The sequence below is a fragment of the Diceros bicornis genome, chromosome 1 (genome assembly GCF_020826845.1).
Source record: "Diceros bicornis minor isolate mBicDic1 chromosome 1, mDicBic1.mat.cur, whole genome shotgun sequence".
Lineage (NCBI taxonomy): Eukaryota > Metazoa > Chordata > Mammalia > Perissodactyla > Rhinocerotidae > Diceros > Diceros bicornis.
In genome coordinates this window covers 43,763,557-43,785,700 of record NC_080740.1, presented here as the reverse complement: position 1 = coordinate 43,785,700, position 22,144 = coordinate 43,763,557, and the positions used below count along the sequence as shown (strand labels likewise).

Below are 22,144 nucleotides of genomic sequence, written 5' to 3'. Positions count from 1 at the left end.
AGCAATCCTCATAAAAGAGAAAAAAGCTGGAGGCATCACAATCCCTGACTTCAAAACATACTACAAAGCAATAGTAATCAAAACAGCATAGTACTGGTACAAAAACACACACAGATCAATGGAACAGAACTGAAACCACAGAAACAAAACCTCACAACTACGGGCAGCTAATCTTCGACAAAAGAGCAAAGAACATACAATGCAGCAAGGAAAGTCTCTTCAATAAATGGTGCTGGAAAACTGGACAGCCACTTGCAAAAGAATGAAAGTAGACCATCTGATTTCACCATACACAAAAATTAACTCAAAATGGATCAAAGACCTGAAGGTGAGACCTGAAACTATAAAACTCCTGCAAGAAAATGTAGGCAGTACACTATTCATCATTGGTCATAAAGGGATCTTCTTGAATTCCACGTCTACTTGGACAAGAGAAACAAAAGAAAAAATAAACAAGTGGGACTACATCAGACAAAGGAGCTTCTGCAAGGCAAATGAAACCAGGATCAAAATGAAAAGACAACCCACCAGCTGGGAGAAAATATTTACAAACCATATATCCGACAAGGGGTTCATCTCCATGATGTCTAAAGAACTCACACATCTGAACAACAGAAAAACAAATAACCGGATCAAAAGATGGGCAGAGGATATGAACAGACATTCTTCCAAGGAAGATATACAGATTGCCAATAGGCATATGAAAAGATGTTCAACATCACTAATCACCAGGGAAATGCAAATCAAAACTACACTAAGATATCACCTTACACCCGTGAGAATGGCTAGAATCACCAAGACAAAAAATAACAAATGTTGGAGAGGATGTGGAGAAAAGGGAACCCTCATTCACTGCTGGTGGGAATGCAAACTGGTGCAGCCTCTATGGAAAACAGTATGGAGATACCTCAAATAATTAAGAATAGAAATACCTTATGATCCAGCTATCCCACTCCTGGGTATTTATCCAAAGAACTTGAGGTCAACAACCCAAAGAGGCTTATGCACCCCTATGTTCATTGCAGCATTATTCACTATAGCCAAGACATGGAAGCAACCCAAGTGTCCATCAACAGATGATTGGATAAAGATGTGGTATACATATATACAATGGAATACTCCTCAGCCATAAAAAAAGACAAAATCGTCCCATTTGCAACAACATGGATGGACCTGGAGGGTATTATGTTAAGTGAAATAAGCCAGACAGAGAAAGACAAACATTGCATGACCTCTCTCATATGCGGAATATAAACTAACACATAAGACAACAGTTTGGTGGTTACCAGGGGGAAGGGGCGGGGGCACAAGGGGTGAAGGGGCGCACTTATATGGTGACTGACAAATAATAATGTACAACTGGAATCTCACAATGTTATAAATTATTATGACATCAATAAAAAAATAAATAATAAATATTGACTCACCAACTTTCTCTGGATCTGATACACCAATTTCTATATCAAAAACATCTCCATTTGCTTCTTCTTCAATCTAGAAAAGATAACTTTTTTGGTGTTAATGATTTCAATTTATATTATTGTCATAACACTAACAATTATTTTTACCATCTATCTTTTATTAGGGTCACTGTCACAACAAATAACTTAAAAAGCCACTCAGCCTTTCATTTCTGAAAAACAATAAAAGCTTTCATATTTCCTGACTACACAAAAAAACACACACACAAAGATAATAGGAAAAGGATCATCTGGAGAAGTAACAGAATATCTTGTGTTCTTACAACTCCACAGATGGATAAAAAACATTTTAGTCTTCTATAGAAATACTGTAGTCTTTTTGTCGTTGTTCTATATACTGAATCTTCAGATTATTAAAATAATTAACTCCTTAATTATTTTTAATATTAGCATTTTTCAAAGTTGTATCTCTACTCTTCAATAACCAGGAGGTTATTACTTTTGCCAGGAGAATCCCACATACCTGCAGAAATTATTATACTTATAAGCAACTTTAGAATCATGATTTCTCTAACTACCTAGTAAACACATATTCCTCCTGAAGCCAATGAAAGCATTATAAGCTCACTGAGAAAAGCAGTAGGTAGGAAAAATGATAACCTTATGAGACTACAAAGAAGCATTTTTTAATGCTATTAGAAATAAGCAATCCTAATAACACCTCTGCAGGAAAAGTTTTGTTATTCTCAAGAAACCATAGAAATTGTTAAATCTTGCAAATTTTTTAAAGCAATATTAATGTATACTCTAAGACTATCTAAAAGAAAAGTGAATTTTTCTAACCATAATCTTTTTTTCCACAGTTGCCCTCTTGTATAAATTTTTAAAAAGGAAACCTTATTTGCATTGTAATGTACATAAAGTATACAAATCCTAAGTGTACAGCTCAATAACGTTCATGAAGTGAATACATTTTTGTAACCAGAAACAAACATCATTACACCTCAGAAGGCCCTCCTATGCTTCCTCTCCACTCATAACCCATCCTCTCCCCTGCCAACATAACCACTAATATTTACAGCATGCTTTTATCAAATAAAATTACTCAAAATATCACTTTACTGTGATTAAGTTTTCAAAGCACTTTCATACATTATCATTTTAACCAATACAGGAATCCTGAGAGATACACAAACTACTATCATAAGATCATAAATGAAAAACTCCTTGACTTAAGAAGAAAAGCGATGTGCCCAAGTCACTGGGTTAAAAAGTGGTGGGGATAAAATTAGAAGCAAAATCACCCAACTTGTTTCCCATTAAAATGTCTAAAAGGCCTTGGTTAGAAATGACTAACAGGAGAGTGATGTTGGGCAGGGAACGAAAACTTATTATTTACATATTAATTTAGAATACAAACATTTTTCCATACCTCTTCCCTGGATCTATCAAAGATCACAGGAGCAGACATACTCTTTGATTCAATTCTGGGAGCAATGAGTGTAGTAGGAGTCACAGGCGTGACGGCAGGAGAAGGTTCTGAGGAGAGGATAGGTTCCCTTTCTGGACTGTCCAGAGAAACTTCTTCTGTGGCTTCTAGATACAAATTAAACAAGTTAGTTAAGGACACTGGTAACAAACCCCCAATAGTCTATACAGCAGTTAATGAATTATGAAAAGTATTTGTATACTACCCACAAATAAATATCAAAATAATGTTATTTAAAAATAATAAATATAAATAATTTTCTGAATCCTTCCTTAATTGTTTATTGAAACTTTAAAACCAACAGTGACTTTGTTGATTTCAGGAAGAATTCCAGTAGGTCAGCTTATGATCTAAACTACTGATAGGGATACAGCTAGTAGGAAAGCAATGATGTGGATAATTCCACATTCATTTGTGTTTGGATTTGTAATATAGCTTGTACCTGTGGTAACTTACCTTTCAAAATCTTTTATTCAGGCTAATATTGAGATTATTTTATACATACAAACACAAATTTTATGGCAGAAGGCTGCCCAGAACTATCTCAACTGGGATTAAAAACTTGTGATAGAAAATGCACAGTTAGTAATCTAAAGCAATTAACTGCTCAAGATTACTGGATATTAGTTGAATACACAAATATGACACAAAGCAAAGAGGTGTTTAGGTTTTAATTTAAAATGCTCATTCACTTAAAAAATCTAAAATTAAATATATTTGAAACCAAATCAAATCAATAAACTCAATGTCTACAAGCTATGTAACATTGTGCTAAATGCAATGGAGAAACACAAAGAAATGTAAAATATCATACCTGCCCTCAGGGAGTTTATAATCTAGTTGGGAAAACAAGACATAAGCATGTGGAATGTTAAATAATAATAAAAGACAAATTATAGCCAAGAGAACAATAAACAGAATGTTACAAGATATTTAATTGTTATATGAACTACAGAACAAACACTACAATTTGAGTTGAGAGGGGAGATAATACTTTATGCTGGGTAAAAATCAGGAATAGTTTATGAAGTTGATCTGAGAAGATCTGAATGGATAGAGAAAGACTTGGGGAAAAATTCCATGAAAATGAAATAAGAACATAAGCAAAAAGAAAAGTGTAAGTTACAATCAGTAGCCATAACAAAAACCACAGTTCTGCTGGTTTATAGAATTGATAGGCAGGACTGTAAGGGAAACAGGATCAGATCAGTGGTTTCTAACCTGAGATTCCTTTAGATTTCCAGAGGTTTAGAAGGTAGTAATGGTAGTCAGTGAACCATTTTAATTTTAATACCTCAAAAAGCATAGCAGTAAAAAATATATTTACCTAAGGTAAGATAAATATGTTAACATTTAAATATAAACAGGTTAACATTTTATCAAGCTACTCTTACTATTTACCTCAGGTTGATGAGATCCTTACTTGGCATAGCTCTCTTTATATGTTTATATTAAAAATAAAAATTAATAACCCAAATCTTTCAAGCTGTGGTAATCAGAGGAAGGAAAACAGAGTATAGATGCTGAATAGTCTACAGATGACCCTAATATAACAAACTAAAAGCTTATATGCAACTTCAGGCTGTTAACATTGCTGGTATTTATTCTTTCTCCAAAGAAATGAAACCAATGAGCAACATAAGAAAGACAAGAGTATATCAAAGCTAGGGGGTGTGAGATCTTTAATCTACAAACAAACAAAACAATGAGCAGCAAACAAGACAAGAAGAAGTCCCAAAATTCTGTGAAAAAGGTACTGTTATTTGCAACAGACCCATAGACAAAAAAAACTGTGAAAGACCTGGTAACTTTACTCAGATATCAGTACAGATAAAGTCATTTTAACTTTTCAATCACATTTAACTTCACTGATGCCAAGTTTTGTGTTCTTTGCACAAACTCTGACAGGCTGCTCCATAAATAGTACAAGACCTCAAAATAAGAAAAGCTAAATATGATCTAAGTAGCTAATATAAATGAAAATAAATGTATAGAGATTTAGGTTCAGTATACTAATATAGAGTCTGCCTTAAATTTTTCTCATCACCTCTTTTAGTAAAAGTAAACTAACATACTATAAATTCACAAAATTTAATTTAAACCAGACCTAAAGGTTCTGGAAGACCCGAAGGTACTAAACCCCAAGGTACTAAGTATAAAGACTAACTTTTCTTTGGAGGAGATACTTTGAGGACAAGTATAAATTATGCCAATGTCAGCTAAGTAACATTTCACTAATACGATAGACATCACAGAATTTTGTAAACAAAGGAATACTCAAACTTACAATTGGTATCATTTGCTGAAAAGCACAAGCGAAATAAGCTAAGTACCCTGGCAGAAACAAGTTCTAAAAGTCTAGGACAATTTCAATATTGGCAATTTGCTCACCCTCGCTCATCCCTCTAGGACAGTTTCCTAAAGCATGTTCAGTGAAGCTTAGTGCAGGATGTAACAAATGGCGTAGAGGGGCTCTGTAGTCAACCACATTTGGTGAACACTCTCTAAGTAAACTAACAATAGTAACATACATCACACTTGAACTTTTTCTGGTACCACTTCTGACATAACAGTACTTGAAATGCTACCGAAAACACATTAGCATACATATCAATACAATCTAATCTTCTCAAGGTTTTGAAATCAAAATGGCTAGATCACTGGAGCAATATCTATATTCTTTTCTCTGACAGAGGAAATAAATTAAGTCAATGTTCTATTACTAGACAATAGTTTTCACCATTCTGGTAACACATGTTACTCTCTATTATGGTTTCCTAGAACCATACTCCTCCATAGGAGCAGGAACGATATGCCTGTTTAAAGGCATGATAAATAAGATGCAAGTGTTTTTATTCATTCAAATAAAAAGGATCAGGTCTTAGAACATCTAATGAGGTCATTATGAAATGCAGTTGAGTTTAAGATAAAAGATAGGGCTGGCCCCATGGCTTGGCGGTTAAGTGCTCATGCTCCGCTACTGGCAGCCGGGGGTTCAGATCCTGGGCGCGCACCAAGGCACCGCGTCTCCGGCCATGCTGAGGCCTTGTCCCACATACAACAACTAGAAGGATGTGTGACTATGACATACAACTATCTACTGGGGCTTTGGGGGAAAAAAAAGAAGGAGGATTGGCAACAGATGTTAGCTCAGAGCCAGTCCTCCTCAGCAAAGAGGAAGATTAGCACAGATGTTAGCTCAGGGCTGATCTTCCTCACAAAAAAATTAAAAAAAAACATAAAAGATAAAGCATAAAAAGTGTTTATGTTTGTAGATAATGAAACAGATGACTATGTTTATTGTTTAGTCTCTCGTCTTTTTTTTTTAAGGAAAAAAACACTGACACTGACCATATTTGAATCACAATATTTAGTATAGATTACTAGGTAGACTAAAATACAAAAATAATTTCTCTAATGGGGCTAAGTGGGTGAATATCATTTTATATCCTCACTTGGCAAACTGTTCGATCAGCCATGCACACTGTTCAAAAAAAAAACCCTTTCCTTATAAACACACACACACACACGCACACACACACAGGTCTGTTAAGAGTTTCAGCAAACTCATTTATAGAGAATTCTGAGACTTCAAGGTGACAGAGTCTTTAATATAAAATGGATAATCCCAAACTTCTATGTATGACCCTATACTATTAGAGAAAATACACACAAATTTTAGATTAGTTCCTACTCAGCAGAGAAAGGACTGTGTTATCTTTTAGATTAAAACATACATGCCATGAAAAAACTTTTAATGACTGCCTAGAAAAAAGTCCATGAAAGGAAACAAAAAAGAATATTACAACTTTGGTTAACTGTGATTTTACTCTAAGTTGTTAGGTAACTGCAAAAAAAAGGGTGAAATACGGTATTTTTATTTATCATATTTTTAATTTTCTGACATGATAAATATATGAATTCATCTGTAGTGAAAACTGTTCATGGAACTAATCAAGCAGGAAACTGTATGGACCTTCGTGATGGAAGACTGTATCTTCAAATATATTGGTACAAAAATACAGAATGGTTTAAATATTCAACCACTATAAAAGCCGAAGACATTAAATTTTAACTCAATAAAACCAGTTGGGGTAAACTAAGCTATTAAACACATAAAGATTTACTATTTTAATTTTTTATCTCATTAATTCTAAGCAAGATTTTGTTTTTTAATAGCCAAATACTAATTTGTACCTAAATTTTAATCTTAAACCAGACTGTTTTGAAGAGAGTCCAATGTTTTTAAAGGTGAGACGGACTACACTAAATCCTGCCCCCATATCAAAAATAAATTTCTCAAGCAACAATTTTCTCACCTAAAAGTGACCCAAAATGGTACAGGTGGTTTACTGAAGTATTTTATTAAAGTAAACAGATTTCAAATATACAGACTATAAATTAAGTGATTTTTAAATCTAGAGTTTAATTTTGCTTTGTGACAACTTGTAAGTAACAAAGAATACAATTACTGCTATTTCTCAAAGTACAAATGCCACAACCATTAGTTTTTGAGTCTAAGTAGTGATCGAAACAATCAAACTATGAGATTTATTTTCAAATACTTAAAACCAGAAAGGATCACATTTTTGCTGCTCTCAACAGTCTATATTTTTCACAAGGCAAACTAACTGGAAATTTCCTATCCTTCTAAGTTGTTAACAAGAAGAGTTATCCCTAATACTTTACACAAAATTTCAGTTTTGCTTCAGAGAATATTTTCTATCAGGAAATATACGTACTACAATTGGCCACTATTAAAAAAATAAAGATATTTACAATTACCTGCAAAAAGATCTTCTCTGTCATCATCTAGCACAACTTCTGCAGGTTTTGGACAATTGGAGTTTGTACTAATACCTTCTGCAAGACCAGCTGGTTCTGGAGATGATGGACTTGACTGTTAAAAAACAGTAATAGACAATGGATTGGTAGGTTTATCTGTTATAATTATGTCTCTAGACACACAGAAATAGAACACTCTCTTGATAAGACGAGAAGAAAGAACAGCTATTTATAGTTCCTCCTCTGAGGGTAAAAATGAACCAAAAACACACTTTCACTCATCTTCTCCCTTCTTAACAAGTCATTTAAGATTTAAAAAAGAAAATCTTTTCTAGTCACCCCTTTAGAGATACTAATTTGTCATGTTGAGTTATAATTAACAAAAACAAAATTTAATGCTTTACATAGTCATATATAATAACAGATTATTATATAACATTCAAAAATCAGATCTTGAAAACATGTTGCATGTGTAAGATGTTCAAAGTACTGCTTTACTATAAGAGGAAAGTTTAATACTAGTTCAATTAAGACTACAAAAATTCTAAAATTTCTATAGTTTCAAACCAAAAATATGTCACCCCCCAAACATTTATATATCTACTAAGCTAAGGAACAATTTTTGTACTTCTTAACCTTAAAGTATAATAACCAACAAATCTAGATTATAACGCTTTTAGCTTTATTATATAGTTTTCTTATAATAGTTAAGATCAATACTTTTTTTTTTTTTTAACGTAACATAAAAAGGAAACTGTATATGTCAAAAGTGCACAGGTAGGTATTTTCACAAACCCAACATACCCGTGTAATGAACATCCAGATCAACAAAGCGAACATTATCATCAACCCCAGAAGTTCCACTCAGGCTCCCTCCCATTCTTTACCCTCTCCCCACCCAGGCTTCTACCAGCACGGATTAATTTTTCTTGTTTTTGCTCTTCATAAAACTGGAATCATACAGAATATACTCTTTTGTGTTTGGTTTTTGTTCTTAATGATATGTATATAAGATTCTTCTACATTGCTGTGTATAAAAAATAACAGACCACTCATTCTCTTTGCTGTAAAATATTCCATTGTGTGACGATACCACAACTGATCCATTCTACTGCTGATGGGCATTTGGGTGGTTATCAGTTTTTTTTTTACCACTACCAATAGTGCTGTATGAACTTTCTAGTATACATATCTTTTAGCAAACATGTGAACAAATTTGTGTGTGGTATGTACCTAGGAAGGGAAGAGCTGGAACACCAGGTAGGTGAAGGTTCTGCTTTAGAAGATATCACTAAATAATCTTCTAAAATAGTTGCAAAATTTACACTCCCACCAGCAATATATGAAAACTTCAGTTGGTCCACATCCTTGTCAACACTTTGATATTTCAGCTATTATGGTGGGTAGAGGGTGTATCTCATTGTGGCTTGAATTTGCATTTCCTCATTTCCTCATTTCAGCTATTACGGTGGGTAGAGTGTGTATCTCATTCTGGCTTGAATTTGCATTTCCCTGATGAATAATGATGCTGAGCAATTTTTCATATGTTTAACGGCCATTTGGATATCTTCTTTTGTGAAGGATCTCTTCAAGTATTTTGCCTATTTTTCTATAGTTCCTATTATTGTAGGAGTTCTTTATATATTCTGGGTACAAGTTCTTGGTCAGATACATATTGGAAATATTTTCTCCCACTCTGTGGCTTGCCTTTCCACTTTCTTAATGGCAGATTTTGATAAACAGAAGTTCTTCTTTTTTTTTTTTTGTGAGGAAGATCAGCCCTGAGCTAACATCCATGCCAACCCTCCTCTTTTTGCTGAGGAAGACTGGTCCTGGGCTAACATCTGTGCCTATATTCCTCCACTTTATATGGGACATCACCACGGCATGGCTTGACAACCGGTGCCTCGGTGCACACCTGGGATCTGAACCCAGGCCGCCAGCGGTGGAGCGCGTGCACTCAACCACTACACCACGGGGCTGGCCCCCTAAATAGAAGTTCTTAATTTTAGTAAGGATAAATTATCAATTTTTTCTTTTATGATTACTAAGCTTTTTGTAGGACAAATAATCTTTTGAGGTCACTCCTAATTCATAAGATTTTCTCATCAGCTTTTTAAGTAAACTATCCTCTATGGCATACGGGCATTTCTTGAGAGCTTTCAAAAACAGTTTCAATTTCTTATGGAAAAATTTAAAAGAGAGGCTTTCCTTTCTCTCAGGAGCTCATTCTTACAGACCCAAACTCTCACAAAGGAGGCTTCTTGTTACCTTAGCTATTTCACTTGAAGGAATTTAAAAATAAATAATCTTATATATTACGTCTCCTGGAAGATGTTCTTGACAACCTCAACCTTATCTCTAGCTGAATCTGGTTAGGTGACTGGCCTATATGTTCCCACAGAATATCTACTTCCACCATAATTTCTCTTACCACACTATATTATAAGCTATTTGCAGACTACAAACTCGATAAGGAAAGGAGAGTATCTTCTCCTGTTCACTACTTTTTATTCAGTTCCTGGCAGCAAACTCTCAGTGACTATCTGTTAACTGAATTCTAAGAAAATGATTATGAATATGCTAAGAAGTGGCCACAAGTCTGTAAATCAGACTGTCAATAATACTGAAAAATCCGAAATAGTCTAAAGAACATCTATATAAAAATGTAGCAGAGGAGCCGGCCTGGTGGCGTAGTGGTTAAGTATGCGTGCTCCACTGCTGGCAACCAGGGTTCGGATCCCGGGTGCGCACTGACGCACCGCTTGTCAGGCCATGCCGTGGCAGCATCCCATATAAAGTGGAGGAAGATGGGCATGGATGTTAGCCCAGGGCCAGTCTTCCTCAGCAAAAAGAGGAGGATTCGCATGGATGTTAGTTCAGGGCTGATCTTCCTCACAAAAAAAAAAAAAAAAAAGTAGCAGAATGGCTCCAATACCCATTCATGACAAAAACTCTCAGTAAACTAGGAATACAGGGGAACTTTCTCAACTGGAAAAAAAAATTATCTACAAAAAACCTATAGCTAACATCATACTTAATGGTGAGAAACTTGAAGCTTTCCCACTAAGATCAGGAACAAGGCCAGGAGGTCCCCTTTTGCCCCTACTTTTCAACATCAGACTGGAAGTCCTAGCTAATGCAGTAAGACAAGAAAAGGAAATAAAGGGTATACAGATTGAGAAGGAAGAAATAAAACTCTTTGTTCACAGATGACAAGATCGTCTAGAAAAGAATTGACAAAAAAACTCCCAGAACTAATAAGCAATTATAGCAAAGTTGCAAGACACAAAGTTAATATATAAAAGTTAATCACTTTCCTATATACCATCAATGAACAAATAGAATTTGAAATTAAAAACATAATCCTATTTACACTAGCACCCCCCAAAATTAAAGACTTAGGTATAAATCTAATAAAATATATACAAGATCTATATGAGGAAAACTACAAAACTCTGATGAATGAAATCAAAGAAGAGCATATTCCATGTTTATGAATAAGAAGACTCAATATTGTCAAGACGTCAGTTCTACCAAATTTGATCTACAGATTCAACGCAATCCCAATCAAAATCCCAGCAAGTTGTTTTGTGGATATCAATAAAATGATCCTAAAGTTTATATGGAAAGGCAAAAGGCTCAGAATAGCCAACACAATATTGAAGGAGAAGAATAAAGTTGGAGGACTGAAGCTACCTGACTTTAAGATTCTCTATAAAGCTACAATAATCAACACCATGGTATTGGTGAAAGAATAAACAGATCAATGGAAAAGAACAGAGAGCTCCAAAATAGTCCCACATAAATATAGCCAGTTGATCTGTGACAAAGGAGCAAAGGCAATACAATGGAGTCTTTCAACAAACAGTGCTGGGACAACTGACATCCACATGCAAAAATATGAATCTAGACACAGACCTTACATCCTTCACAAAAATCAACTCAAAATGGATCACAGTCCTAAATGTAAAGCACAAAAGTATAAAATTCCTAGAAGATAACATAAGAGAAAATCTAGATGACCTTGGGTTTGGCAATGAGTTTTTAGAAAGCAAAGGCACAATCCATGAAGGAGAGAATTGATATGACAGACTTCATTAAAGTTTAAAAACAACTGCTCTGCGAAAGATCTGCCAGGAGAACAGAAAAACAAGCCATAGACTGGGAGAAAAATATTTGCAAAAGACACATCTGATAAAAGACTGTTATCCAAAATATACAAAGAACTCTTAAAACTCAACAGTAAGAGGGGCTGGCCCTGTGGCTTAGCGGTTAAGTGCACGTGCTCCGCTGCTGGCGGCCCGGGTTCGGATCCCAGGCGCGCACCGACGCACCACTCCTCCAGCCATGCTGAGGCCGCGTCCCACATATAGCAACTAGAAGGATGTGCATCTATGACATGCAACTATCTACTGGGGCTTTGGGTGAAAAAACAAACAAAAAAAAACTCAACAGTAAGAAAATGAACAACCCAATTAAAAAATGAGCCAAAGACCTTAACAGACACCTCACCAAAGACATACACATGGCAAATCAGCATATGAAAAGATGCCCCACATCACATCATCAGGGAAATGCAAATTAAAACAACAACAAAATACACTATACCTCATCATGAGACACACTCTATACACCTATTGGAATGACCAAAATCTGGAAACTGACACCAAATGCTGGCAAGGATGTGGAGCAATAGGAACTCTCATTCATTGCTGGTGGGAATGCAAAATGGTACAGCCACTTTGGAAGACAATTTGGCAGTTTCTAATAAAACTAAATATACTCTTACAGATGGTCCAGCAATTGTCCTCTTTAGTATTTATCCAGAGGAGCTGAAAACTTATGTTCACACGAAAACCTGCATACAATGTTTACAGTAGCTTTATTTATAATTATCAAAACCTGGAAACAACCAAGATATCCTTCAGTAGATGAAAGTGTAAATAAACTGTGGTACATCCAGACAATGGAATATTATTCAGCACTAAAAGGAAATGAGCTATCTAGCCATGAAAAGAAACAGGAGAAAACTTAAATGCACATTACTAAGTGAAAGAAGCCAGTCTGAAAAGGCTCCATGTTGTATGATTCCAACTATATGACATTCTGGAAAGGGCAAAACTATGAAGACAGTAAAAAGATCAGTGGGTTATGGGTGAGGGAGGGATGAATAGGCAGAGCACAGAGGATTATTAGGACAGTGAAATTACTCTGTACGATACTATAATGGTAGAAACATGTCATTATACATTTGTCCAAACCCATAAAACATACAACACCAAGAGTGAATCCTAATGTAAACTATGGACTTTGGGTGATTATGACACGTCAATGTAGTTTCACCAACTGTAACAAATGTACCAGTCTGGTGGAAGACATTGATAACGAGGGATAACGCATGTGTAGGGGCAATATATGGGAAATCTCTGTACCTTCCACTCAATTTTGCTACGGACTTAACTCTAAAAAATGTCTATTTTTAAAAAATGTAGCAGAGTGGCATTTACTGACAGTGTAAGAGAAAATTAGGTACCTACACACAATCCAGTTTTCTGAAAAATATTCATTAAAAATAAACGTCGTTTTCTGCTCCTTTTCTTTACCCTCCGATAAACTAACATATACTTGTATTGAATAAGATACTGGTACTAAAGTCCTACATATAACTTGTACACTCAACTTCATTTTCAACAAAGGTCTCTGCCTTTAAAATTTCAAAATTTCCTAGGAACTAGTAACTCCTGATTCTAGTTCTGCCTACACACTAACTTGTCTACGCTTACATAATGAATTTCCTTGGGTACCAATTTTTCACCTATGTAATGAGAAGTGCATCAGATAACTGCTAATATATTCTTTTTAGCTATTTTATTATTTTATAATTTCTAAAGCCAGAGTCACCTCACTTGATTTCCTTGTGCATTTCTCAACTTGCTAGATATTAACTTTGAGGGAAAAAGAAATGAACGAATCTTGAGAGAAACAAAACAGCAAAATTTTTAAAAATTAAATACAATTTTAAAAATAGTAAATCTCAATTCGTTGCTATAATTTAATGCTTACATAAATGAATTTGTGACCAAATCTCAAGGGAAAAGACAATCAACAGATGCCTACCCCAAGATAACCCAGATGTTGGAAGTATTAGTCAAAAAAATCTTTAAAAAACTTTTCTCACTGTGCTCCATGAGGTAAAGGCAAATACATTTGAAATGAATAAAAAGATAGACGTTCTCAGCAAAGAAAAAGAAGTTACCAAAAAAATAACCAAATAAAAATTTCAGAATGGGAAAAAAGTTATCTGAAATAAAAAGTTCACAGAATGGGTTCAATAACAGAATGAAGATGACAGAAAAAAGTATCAGTGAAGTTGAAAATAAATCCATAGAAAGTATCTGAGTAACAATGAAAAAAAGTTGAAAAGAACAAAGCCTCAGAGACCTGTAGGGACAATATCAAAAAGTCTAACATTCATGTCATTGGAGTCCCAGAAGGAGAGAGAAAAGATTATTGCAGAAATATTTATGGAAATAATGGCTGAAAATTCCTGAATTTGGTGAAGGACATAAATTTATAGATTCAAGAATCTTAGCAAACCCCCATGAGGATAAAATCAAAGAACAATACGCCTACACACACCATCATCAAACTGCTGAAAGTGAGATATAGAAAAAAAGTGAAAGTAGCTAAAGAAAAAACATATTTTTACACGGGACACCAATTCAAATGACTGTAGATTTCTCATCAAAAATCACAAAGGCTAGAAAACTGTGGAAGAACACTTTCAAAGTGCTGAAAGAAAGAACTATCAACCCAGATACCAATAAACAGCAAAAACATCCTTCAGGAATGAAGGTGAAATAAAGAGTTTTCAGATGAAGTACAAATAAGAGAATTCATCAACATGTCTATTCTAAAAAAATGCTACAAGAAATTCTTTATGCTGAAGAAAAAGGAAACAAGAGGGAACACTGGATGAAGGAAAAGCAATAGAAATAGTAAATATCTGAATAACTAAAAGACTACTTTTTCCCTCTTAAATTCTTTAAAATAGGTAAGACTGTTCAAAGTAAAAACTGTAATACAAGATATAGCTATAGACTATTTACAATCTATAATGTATTCTTATCATAATTGAATGTCCATATGATGCTAATATCTTGGGTATTCATAGTTCTCTGACACTAGAATCAGAGAAAGAAAAACTAACATGTTTATACAACAAAAAGGATCCTTTTGTCTCACAGTTCAGAGTCCAAGAGTGAAGGGCAGGATGGGAATGGTATGGACAGCGGGCAACTCCGGTAGCAACTGCGGCGGCAGCAGTCACCCCACTGTGGAGCAGCTATGAGACATGCACTTCCTTTGGGTGTCCATCCATCAGCAGCTTGGAGTGTCCTGCCCCACTGCTCAGGGAACAACCATGGAGCAGCCACTCATTAAAGGTTGTCAGGACTCACTTTTCCCTGACTTTCCATGCTTCCTTCAGTTTCCCAGTGAGTGCAAGCTGTTCTCCGCTGGAAGGAAAGGAGTATGGAGAGGGTGGCAGTTGAACGAGGAAGTGATGGTGGAAGGGAACACTGATGGCTTCTTTGCCTGGAGCACAGGTTCTGGGTGATCAGAACTACAGTTGTCCAAGATATGCATTTGAGGAGACATAAGTATTTTTAATAAATGTATATTCTTTTCCCCCCTTACATCCTCACCTAGTAGTGTGCTGGAGATTATTTTTATAAAAAGTTCCAAGGTTGTCACTAGTATCTCTTCAATTAACAAGTAGTGCTTTAGATTCCAAACAAGATTAAAGAGGCCCACTAGAGCCTCTCTCTCCTACTTGTTAACACTAAAAGCTCTGGATAGAATACAAAAAACAATGATTTAAAAGTAAACAGGGCTGGCCCCGTGGCTTAGCGGTTAAGTGCGTGCGCTCCGATGCAGGCAGCCCGGGTTCGGATCCCAGGCGCGCACAGACGCACTGCTTCTCTGGCCATGCTGAGGCCGTGTCCCACATACAGCAACTAGAAGAATGTGCAACTATGACATACAACTATCTCCTGGGGCTTTGGGGGAAAAATAAATAAATAAATAAAATTATTAAAAAATAAATAAATAAATAAAGTAAAGTAAACAATAGCAGGCAGATACGGGAGGGAGCTAAAAATGTGAACAAAGACCCTTATAAGGGTGAATTTTACCATTCTTTTCCTTCTTTTCTCTCCCAGCTTTGCTCGAGAACGGTACCAATTGCAGACCTACACAAAGAATTTGTGCAGCAATGACTCCAAGAAAAACTGTCTTTCTGGCTGTAACACCAGCGTCTCTGCAACCTAGAGAACGTGGGTGGAAAATTCCTTTTCCTTTTCTTCCCTTCCCCGTCTTTTCTCTCCTGGCCCTGCCCTGAGGCCAGATCTAGTTGCTTAGCTACGTGACAGCGCAGTTATAAGAGCACTAACATCCAACACCCCAAGAGAAAATCTACTTCTTTGGCCAGTTGAACCAAGAAAAGGGGACCCAGTTGTCTGAAGAGTAATCCTCATTAATATTTTCTCTCCCTTCTTTAACTGCTTTTCTGCAAGGGTGGCCCAAGCTGACCAAAAGCATGTGACAGTGCAGTCCGCTAAAACTCTGAGAGAAGTCTATATTTCTGGGAAACAGCCTTGGAAGAAAGAGATAAGTCTCCTTCCCAAGCAAAGACCAGGTTTGTTTACCGTCCAGTATAATAAAGATATTGTCTCCTGTGGAGCAAAAAACAGACAGACTTATTGACTATTATAAATGATTTGGGTTCCTTAAGCCCAGGTTCCTCAGCTGTGACACAAACCAAAGGCAGGTGCAACATCAGCCTGGGCCCCTCTACCTCATCACCCTGGCAAGAGAGGGGCAAGGGAAATAGTCACAAACACAATACTCATGCTACTTGCTATGCTTCGAGTCATAAAGTCTTTTATCATGTCTTCTTCCAGTAACCAAAAACCAAGCCAATTTGTTAGCCTACAAGAAGGATAAAATTTCAGACCCTTCACAGTTCTAGAAAGAAAAAGTCTGTGAATCTGAAGTTAAGTCACTAAAAAATATCCAATCTGAATAACAGAAAAGAAAAAAGATTGAAAAAATAAATGAGTAGAACCTCAGGGATCTGTAGACAATATATAAAGTCTAACATTTATGTCACTGGAGTCCTAGAAAGAGAGCAGTGCAGAAAAATATTTCAAGAAATGATGGCTAAAAACTTCTCAAATTTGGCAAAAGACATAAATTTACAGATTCGGGAAAAAGCAAACTCCAAACAGGACAACTTCAGAGAAAACAAGACCCAGCTACATCATAAAAAATGGCTGAATATCAAATATTAAAAAACAAAAAACTTGAAGCAGCCAAAGAAAAATAAAATTACATTTAGGGAAACAACTGGAAGGACTGCACATTTTTCATCACAAATAAGAGACCAGAGGACAATGGCACAAAATCTTTGAAGTTTGGAAAGAAAAGAACTGTCAACACAGAATTTTATATCCAGTAAAAATATCCTTCTGGAACAAAGCTGAAATAAAGATATCTTGGGATGAAAAAAAACTATAGGAATCTGCCATCACTAGGCCAGCTCTAAAAGAAAAGTGCTTCTTTAGCCTGAAGATATATGATATGAGAAAGTAACAAAAACTTGGACCTTCAGCAAGAAAGAGCCACAGAAATGGTAACTAACTGGGGAAATACAATAGACCATTTTTCTTCTCTTAAGTTATTTAAAATGTTTATGACTACAAAAGTAAAAATCATAACAATGCCTGGTAAGGTTTTCAGTGTATGGAGATGTAATACATATGAAAACCATAACATAATGGAAGGGAGGTAAATGGACCTGTATGGTCTTAAGGCTCTGCATTTTATTTGTAGAAGTACAATATTAACTCTAATTGGACTTTACATGGTTAGGTATATATGCTGTAAACCTCAGAGCAACCACTTAAAAAGAAAAACAGTAAACAAATAAAATGGTAGATCTAATCCAACCATACCAATAATTACATTAAATGTAAATAGTCTAAACACACCAATTAGAAGACAGAGGTGGCTAAATTGGATATAAAAATAACAACACACGGAGTGACGTCAGCATCATGGCGGAGTGAGCTTTCCCGTGAATTCTTCCCCCACAAAATACAACAAAAGTAACAGCCACAGACAAACAACGGAATCCCAGACAGTCAAAAGCTGGAGCGGAGGGATCCACGCTGCCGCACATCTGAGAGCGGAACGTGCTGGGCCCCCGGAGGAAGTGGGGAGAGGTAAGGAGAACTCCGCTCCCTCCCCATCAGATCAGCGATCCGGTCCGCGCGGCTCCCAGAGAGGGGGGAGGGGCGGCCCTCGGCGGGAAACTGTAGCTCTTCGGGCGCTCTCAGCCAGTGGGAAACTCCCGCACAGAGGGCTCAGAGGAGCCACAGGGCTACCATCAACATCTGAGCAACCCAGAGAGCGGATAAAGAGGGGCAAACGAGAAGCCTCCCACGTCAGGGACCCAGAGGGCAAAAGAGAGAGCTCCCCCCTCCCCACAACCCGGAGTCTGCAGCTCGACCAGATCTAGCGGTCCGAGGCAGACCAGAATAAATTGGACTGGACCCGTGGATCGCAGTGGGGAAAAGAAACAAAACAAAACAAAACAAAACTGCGGATCGCAGCAGAAAAACTGGGGCAGAGCGCAGGGGGCTTAGACTACACAGCCCTTCACCACCACACAGTGGCGGCAGGTGGAAAGTGCAACCAGAGACTTCCAGGATGAGGAAAATCAAAACCAACACAGGAACCACAATGCAAAAATATATGAAATCACCAGACCAGAAACAAAATGACAAGCAACCAGAAATCAACCCCGAAGACACAGAAATCCATAAACTAAATGACAGAGATTTCAAAATAGCTATCATAAAAACACTCAACGAAATACGAGACAACACAGACAAACAATTAAATGAGATTAGGAGTTTCTTCACAAAAGAGATTGAAATCATAAAGAAAAACCTATCAGGGCTGATGGAGATGAAGAACACAATGGAGGAGATAAAGGAGAATCTGGAATCTTTAAAGAACAGAGCTGACAATATGGAGGAAAGAATTAGTACTTTAGAGGATAGGAATACAGATATACTCCAGATGGAAGAAGAGAGAGAACTAAGACTAAAAAGAAATGAAGAAAGACTCCGAGAAATATCGGACTCTATTAGAAAATGTAACATAAGAATTATAGGTATTCCCGAGGGAGAGGAGAGGGAAAGAGGAACAGAGAGCCTATTCAAGGAAATAATAGCTGAAAATTTCCCAAATCTGGGGAAGGAGCAGGAAATACCAGTAAGCGAAGCCAACAGGACGCCTATATATATTAACAGACAAAGGCCTTCACCACGACACCTAGTGGTTAGGCTAGCCAGGGTCAACGACAAAGAAACAATATTAAGGGCAGCTAGACAAAAACAAAAAATAACGTACAAAGGAACTCCCATCAGGCTCTCAGTGGATTTCTCAACAGAAACTTTTCAGGCTAGAAGAGACTGGAATGATATATTCAAAATACTAAAAGACAAAAACTTTCAGCCAAGAATACTCTATCCAGCAAAAATATCCTTCAAATATGATGGAGAAATAGTAACTCTCCCAGATAAACAAAAGCTAAGGGAGTTCATGGCCACGAGACCGCCACTACAAGAAATACTCAAGAAGGCCCTCAGGCCTGAAAACAAGAAGAGAAAGGGAACACAAAGCTTGGAGTAAGGAGAAAAGTAGGTAGACAAAATCAGAGAAATAGTAGATCTTTACCGGAATAGGTTAGCAACCACTTAAATACTAAACTCAAAGATCAAAGGAAGAAATTCACCAAAAATAAATTTAACCTCATCACTGTAAACACACAGCCACAACACAAGATAGAATAAGGTATAACAAGAGCAACTTAGAAGGGGAAGAGGAAAGTGACTGAATTGACTTAGTATAAGGAAATAGGAGGCTATCAGATAATGGACTATCTCATACAGAAGATTTTTCGCCCAAACCTCAAGGTAACCACTAAACAAATAATCAAATTAAAACCACATATGATAAACAAAGAGAAAACTAGAAGAATCATAAGACAGAACAACCAAACTGAATTGGCAGTCCAAAACAAATGGGACAAGAAACAAAGGAAATGCAAAAGAACCAGAAAATAAGTGACAAAACAGCAACATTCAACCCTCATATTTCAATAATTACCCTAAATGTAAATGGATTGAACTCTCCAATCAAAAGATACAGAGTGGCAGGATGGATTAAAAAGCAAGACCCAACAATATGCTGCCTTCAGGAAACACATCTTAGCACTAAAGACAAGCACAGGCTCAGAGTGAAAGGATGGAAGACAATACTCCAAGCTAATGGCAAACAAAAGAAAGCAGGTGTTGCCATACTCATATCAGACAAAGTAGACTTCAAGATAAAACAGGTTAAGAAAGACAAAGAAGGGAAATATATAATGATAAAAGGGACACTCCATCAAGAAGACATATCACTTATAAATATATATGCACCCAACATAGGAGCACCAATGTACATAAAACAACTATTAACAAACCTAAAAGGAGAAATCAACAACAACACAATAATAGTAGGGGATCTTAACACCCCACTTACAGCAATGGATAGATCATCCAGACAAAAAGTTAATAAAGAAATATTAGACTTAAATGAAAAACTGGACGAGATGGACCTAGTAGACATATACAGAGCACTCCACCCAAAAACAGCTGACTACACATTCTTCTCAAGCGCGCATGGAACATTCTCTAGGATAGACCATATGTTGGGAAACAAAGCAAGCCTCAATAAATTTAAGAGGATTGAAATCATAACAAGCATCTTTTCAGACCATAAGGCTATGAAACTGGAAATGAACCAGGAAAAAAAAACTGGGAAAGTGACAAAAATGTGGAGATTAAACAACATGCTACTGAACAACCAATGGATCATTGATGAAATTAAAGGAGAAATCAAAAACTATCTGGAAACAAACGAAAATGATAACATGCCATATCAAACCATATGGGACGCAGCAAAAGCGGTCCTGAGAGGGAAACTCATAGCGATACAAGCCCACCTTAACAAACAAGAAAAAGCCCTAATAGGCAACCTTAAATTACACCTAACAGAACTAGAAAAAGAAGAACAAACAAAGCCCAAAGCCAGCAGAAGGAGAGAAATAATAAAAATCAGAGCAGAAATAAATGATATTGAGACCAAAAAAACAGTAGAAAGGATTAATGAAACAAAGAGTTGGTTCTTCGAGAAGATAAACAAAATAGACAAACCCTTAGCCAGGCTAACTAAGAAAAAAAGAGAAAAGGCTCAAGTAAATAAAATTAGAAATGAAAGAGGAGAAATTACAACGGATACCATGGAAATACAGAGGATTATAAGAGAATACTATGAGAAATTATATGCCAACAAATTGGACAATCTAGAAGAAATGGATAAATTCTTAGACTTATACAACCTCCCAAAATTGAACCAAGAAGAAATGGAGAATCTGAATAGACCAATCACAAGTAAAGAGATTGAAATAGTAATCAAAAACCTCCCAAAAAATAAAAGTCCAGGACCAGATGGCTTCTCCAGTGAATTTTACCAAACATTCAAAGAAGATTTAATACCCATCCTCCTCAAACTATTCCAAAAAATAGAGGAAGATGGAACACTTCCTGAATCATTCTACGAGGCCAACATCACCCTGATACCGAAACCAGACAAAGACAATACAAAGAAAGAAAATTACAGGCCAATATCGCTGATGAACATTGATGCAAAAATCCTCAACAAAATATTGGCAAACTGAATACAACAATATATTAAAAAGATCATACACCATGATCAAGTGGGATTTATACCAGAGACGCAGGGATGGTTCAACATCCGCAAATCAATCAACGTGATACATCACATCAACAAAACAAAGAATAAAAACCACATGATCGTCTCAATAGACGCAGAGAAGGCATTTGACAAGATACAACATCCATTTATGATAAAAACTCTCAATAAATTGGGAATAGAAGGAAAGTACCTCAACATAATAAAGGCCATATATGACAAACCCACAGCTAACATCATACTCAACGGGGAAAGACTGAAAGCCATTCCTCTGAGAACAGGAACGAGGCAGGGCTGCCCACTCTCACCACTCCTGTTCAACATAGTACTGGAGGTTTTGGCCAGAGCAATTAGGCAAGAAAAAGGAATAAAAGGAATCCAAATAGGTAACGAAGAAGTGAAACTCTCACTATTTGCAGATGACATGATTGTATATATAGAAAACCCTAAAGAATCTGTTGGAAAACTGTTAGAAACAATCAACAACTACAGCAAAGTTGCAGGGTACAAAATCAATCTACAAAAATCAGTTGCATTTCTATATGCTAATAATGAA

General features: G+C 36.3%; 1 protein-coding gene across 1 annotated transcript in view; it reads right to left on the bottom strand.

Moving 5' to 3' along the window:
• The window catches only part of SNX2 (sorting nexin 2), a 67,301-nt gene that overhangs the window by 32,203 nt on the left and 12,954 nt on the right, over nt 1-22,144 (bottom strand). Inside the window, exons 2-4 of the mRNA XM_058539288.1 lie at nt 7,696-7,810; nt 2,854-3,017; nt 1,428-1,494 (exon numbers count right to left, since the gene is read on the bottom strand). Of these exons, the coding sequence (XP_058395271.1) occupies nt 1,428-1,494; nt 2,854-3,017; nt 7,696-7,810 (346 nt within the window). The remainder of the gene's footprint in view (nt 1-1,427; nt 1,495-2,853; nt 3,018-7,695; nt 7,811-22,144) is intronic.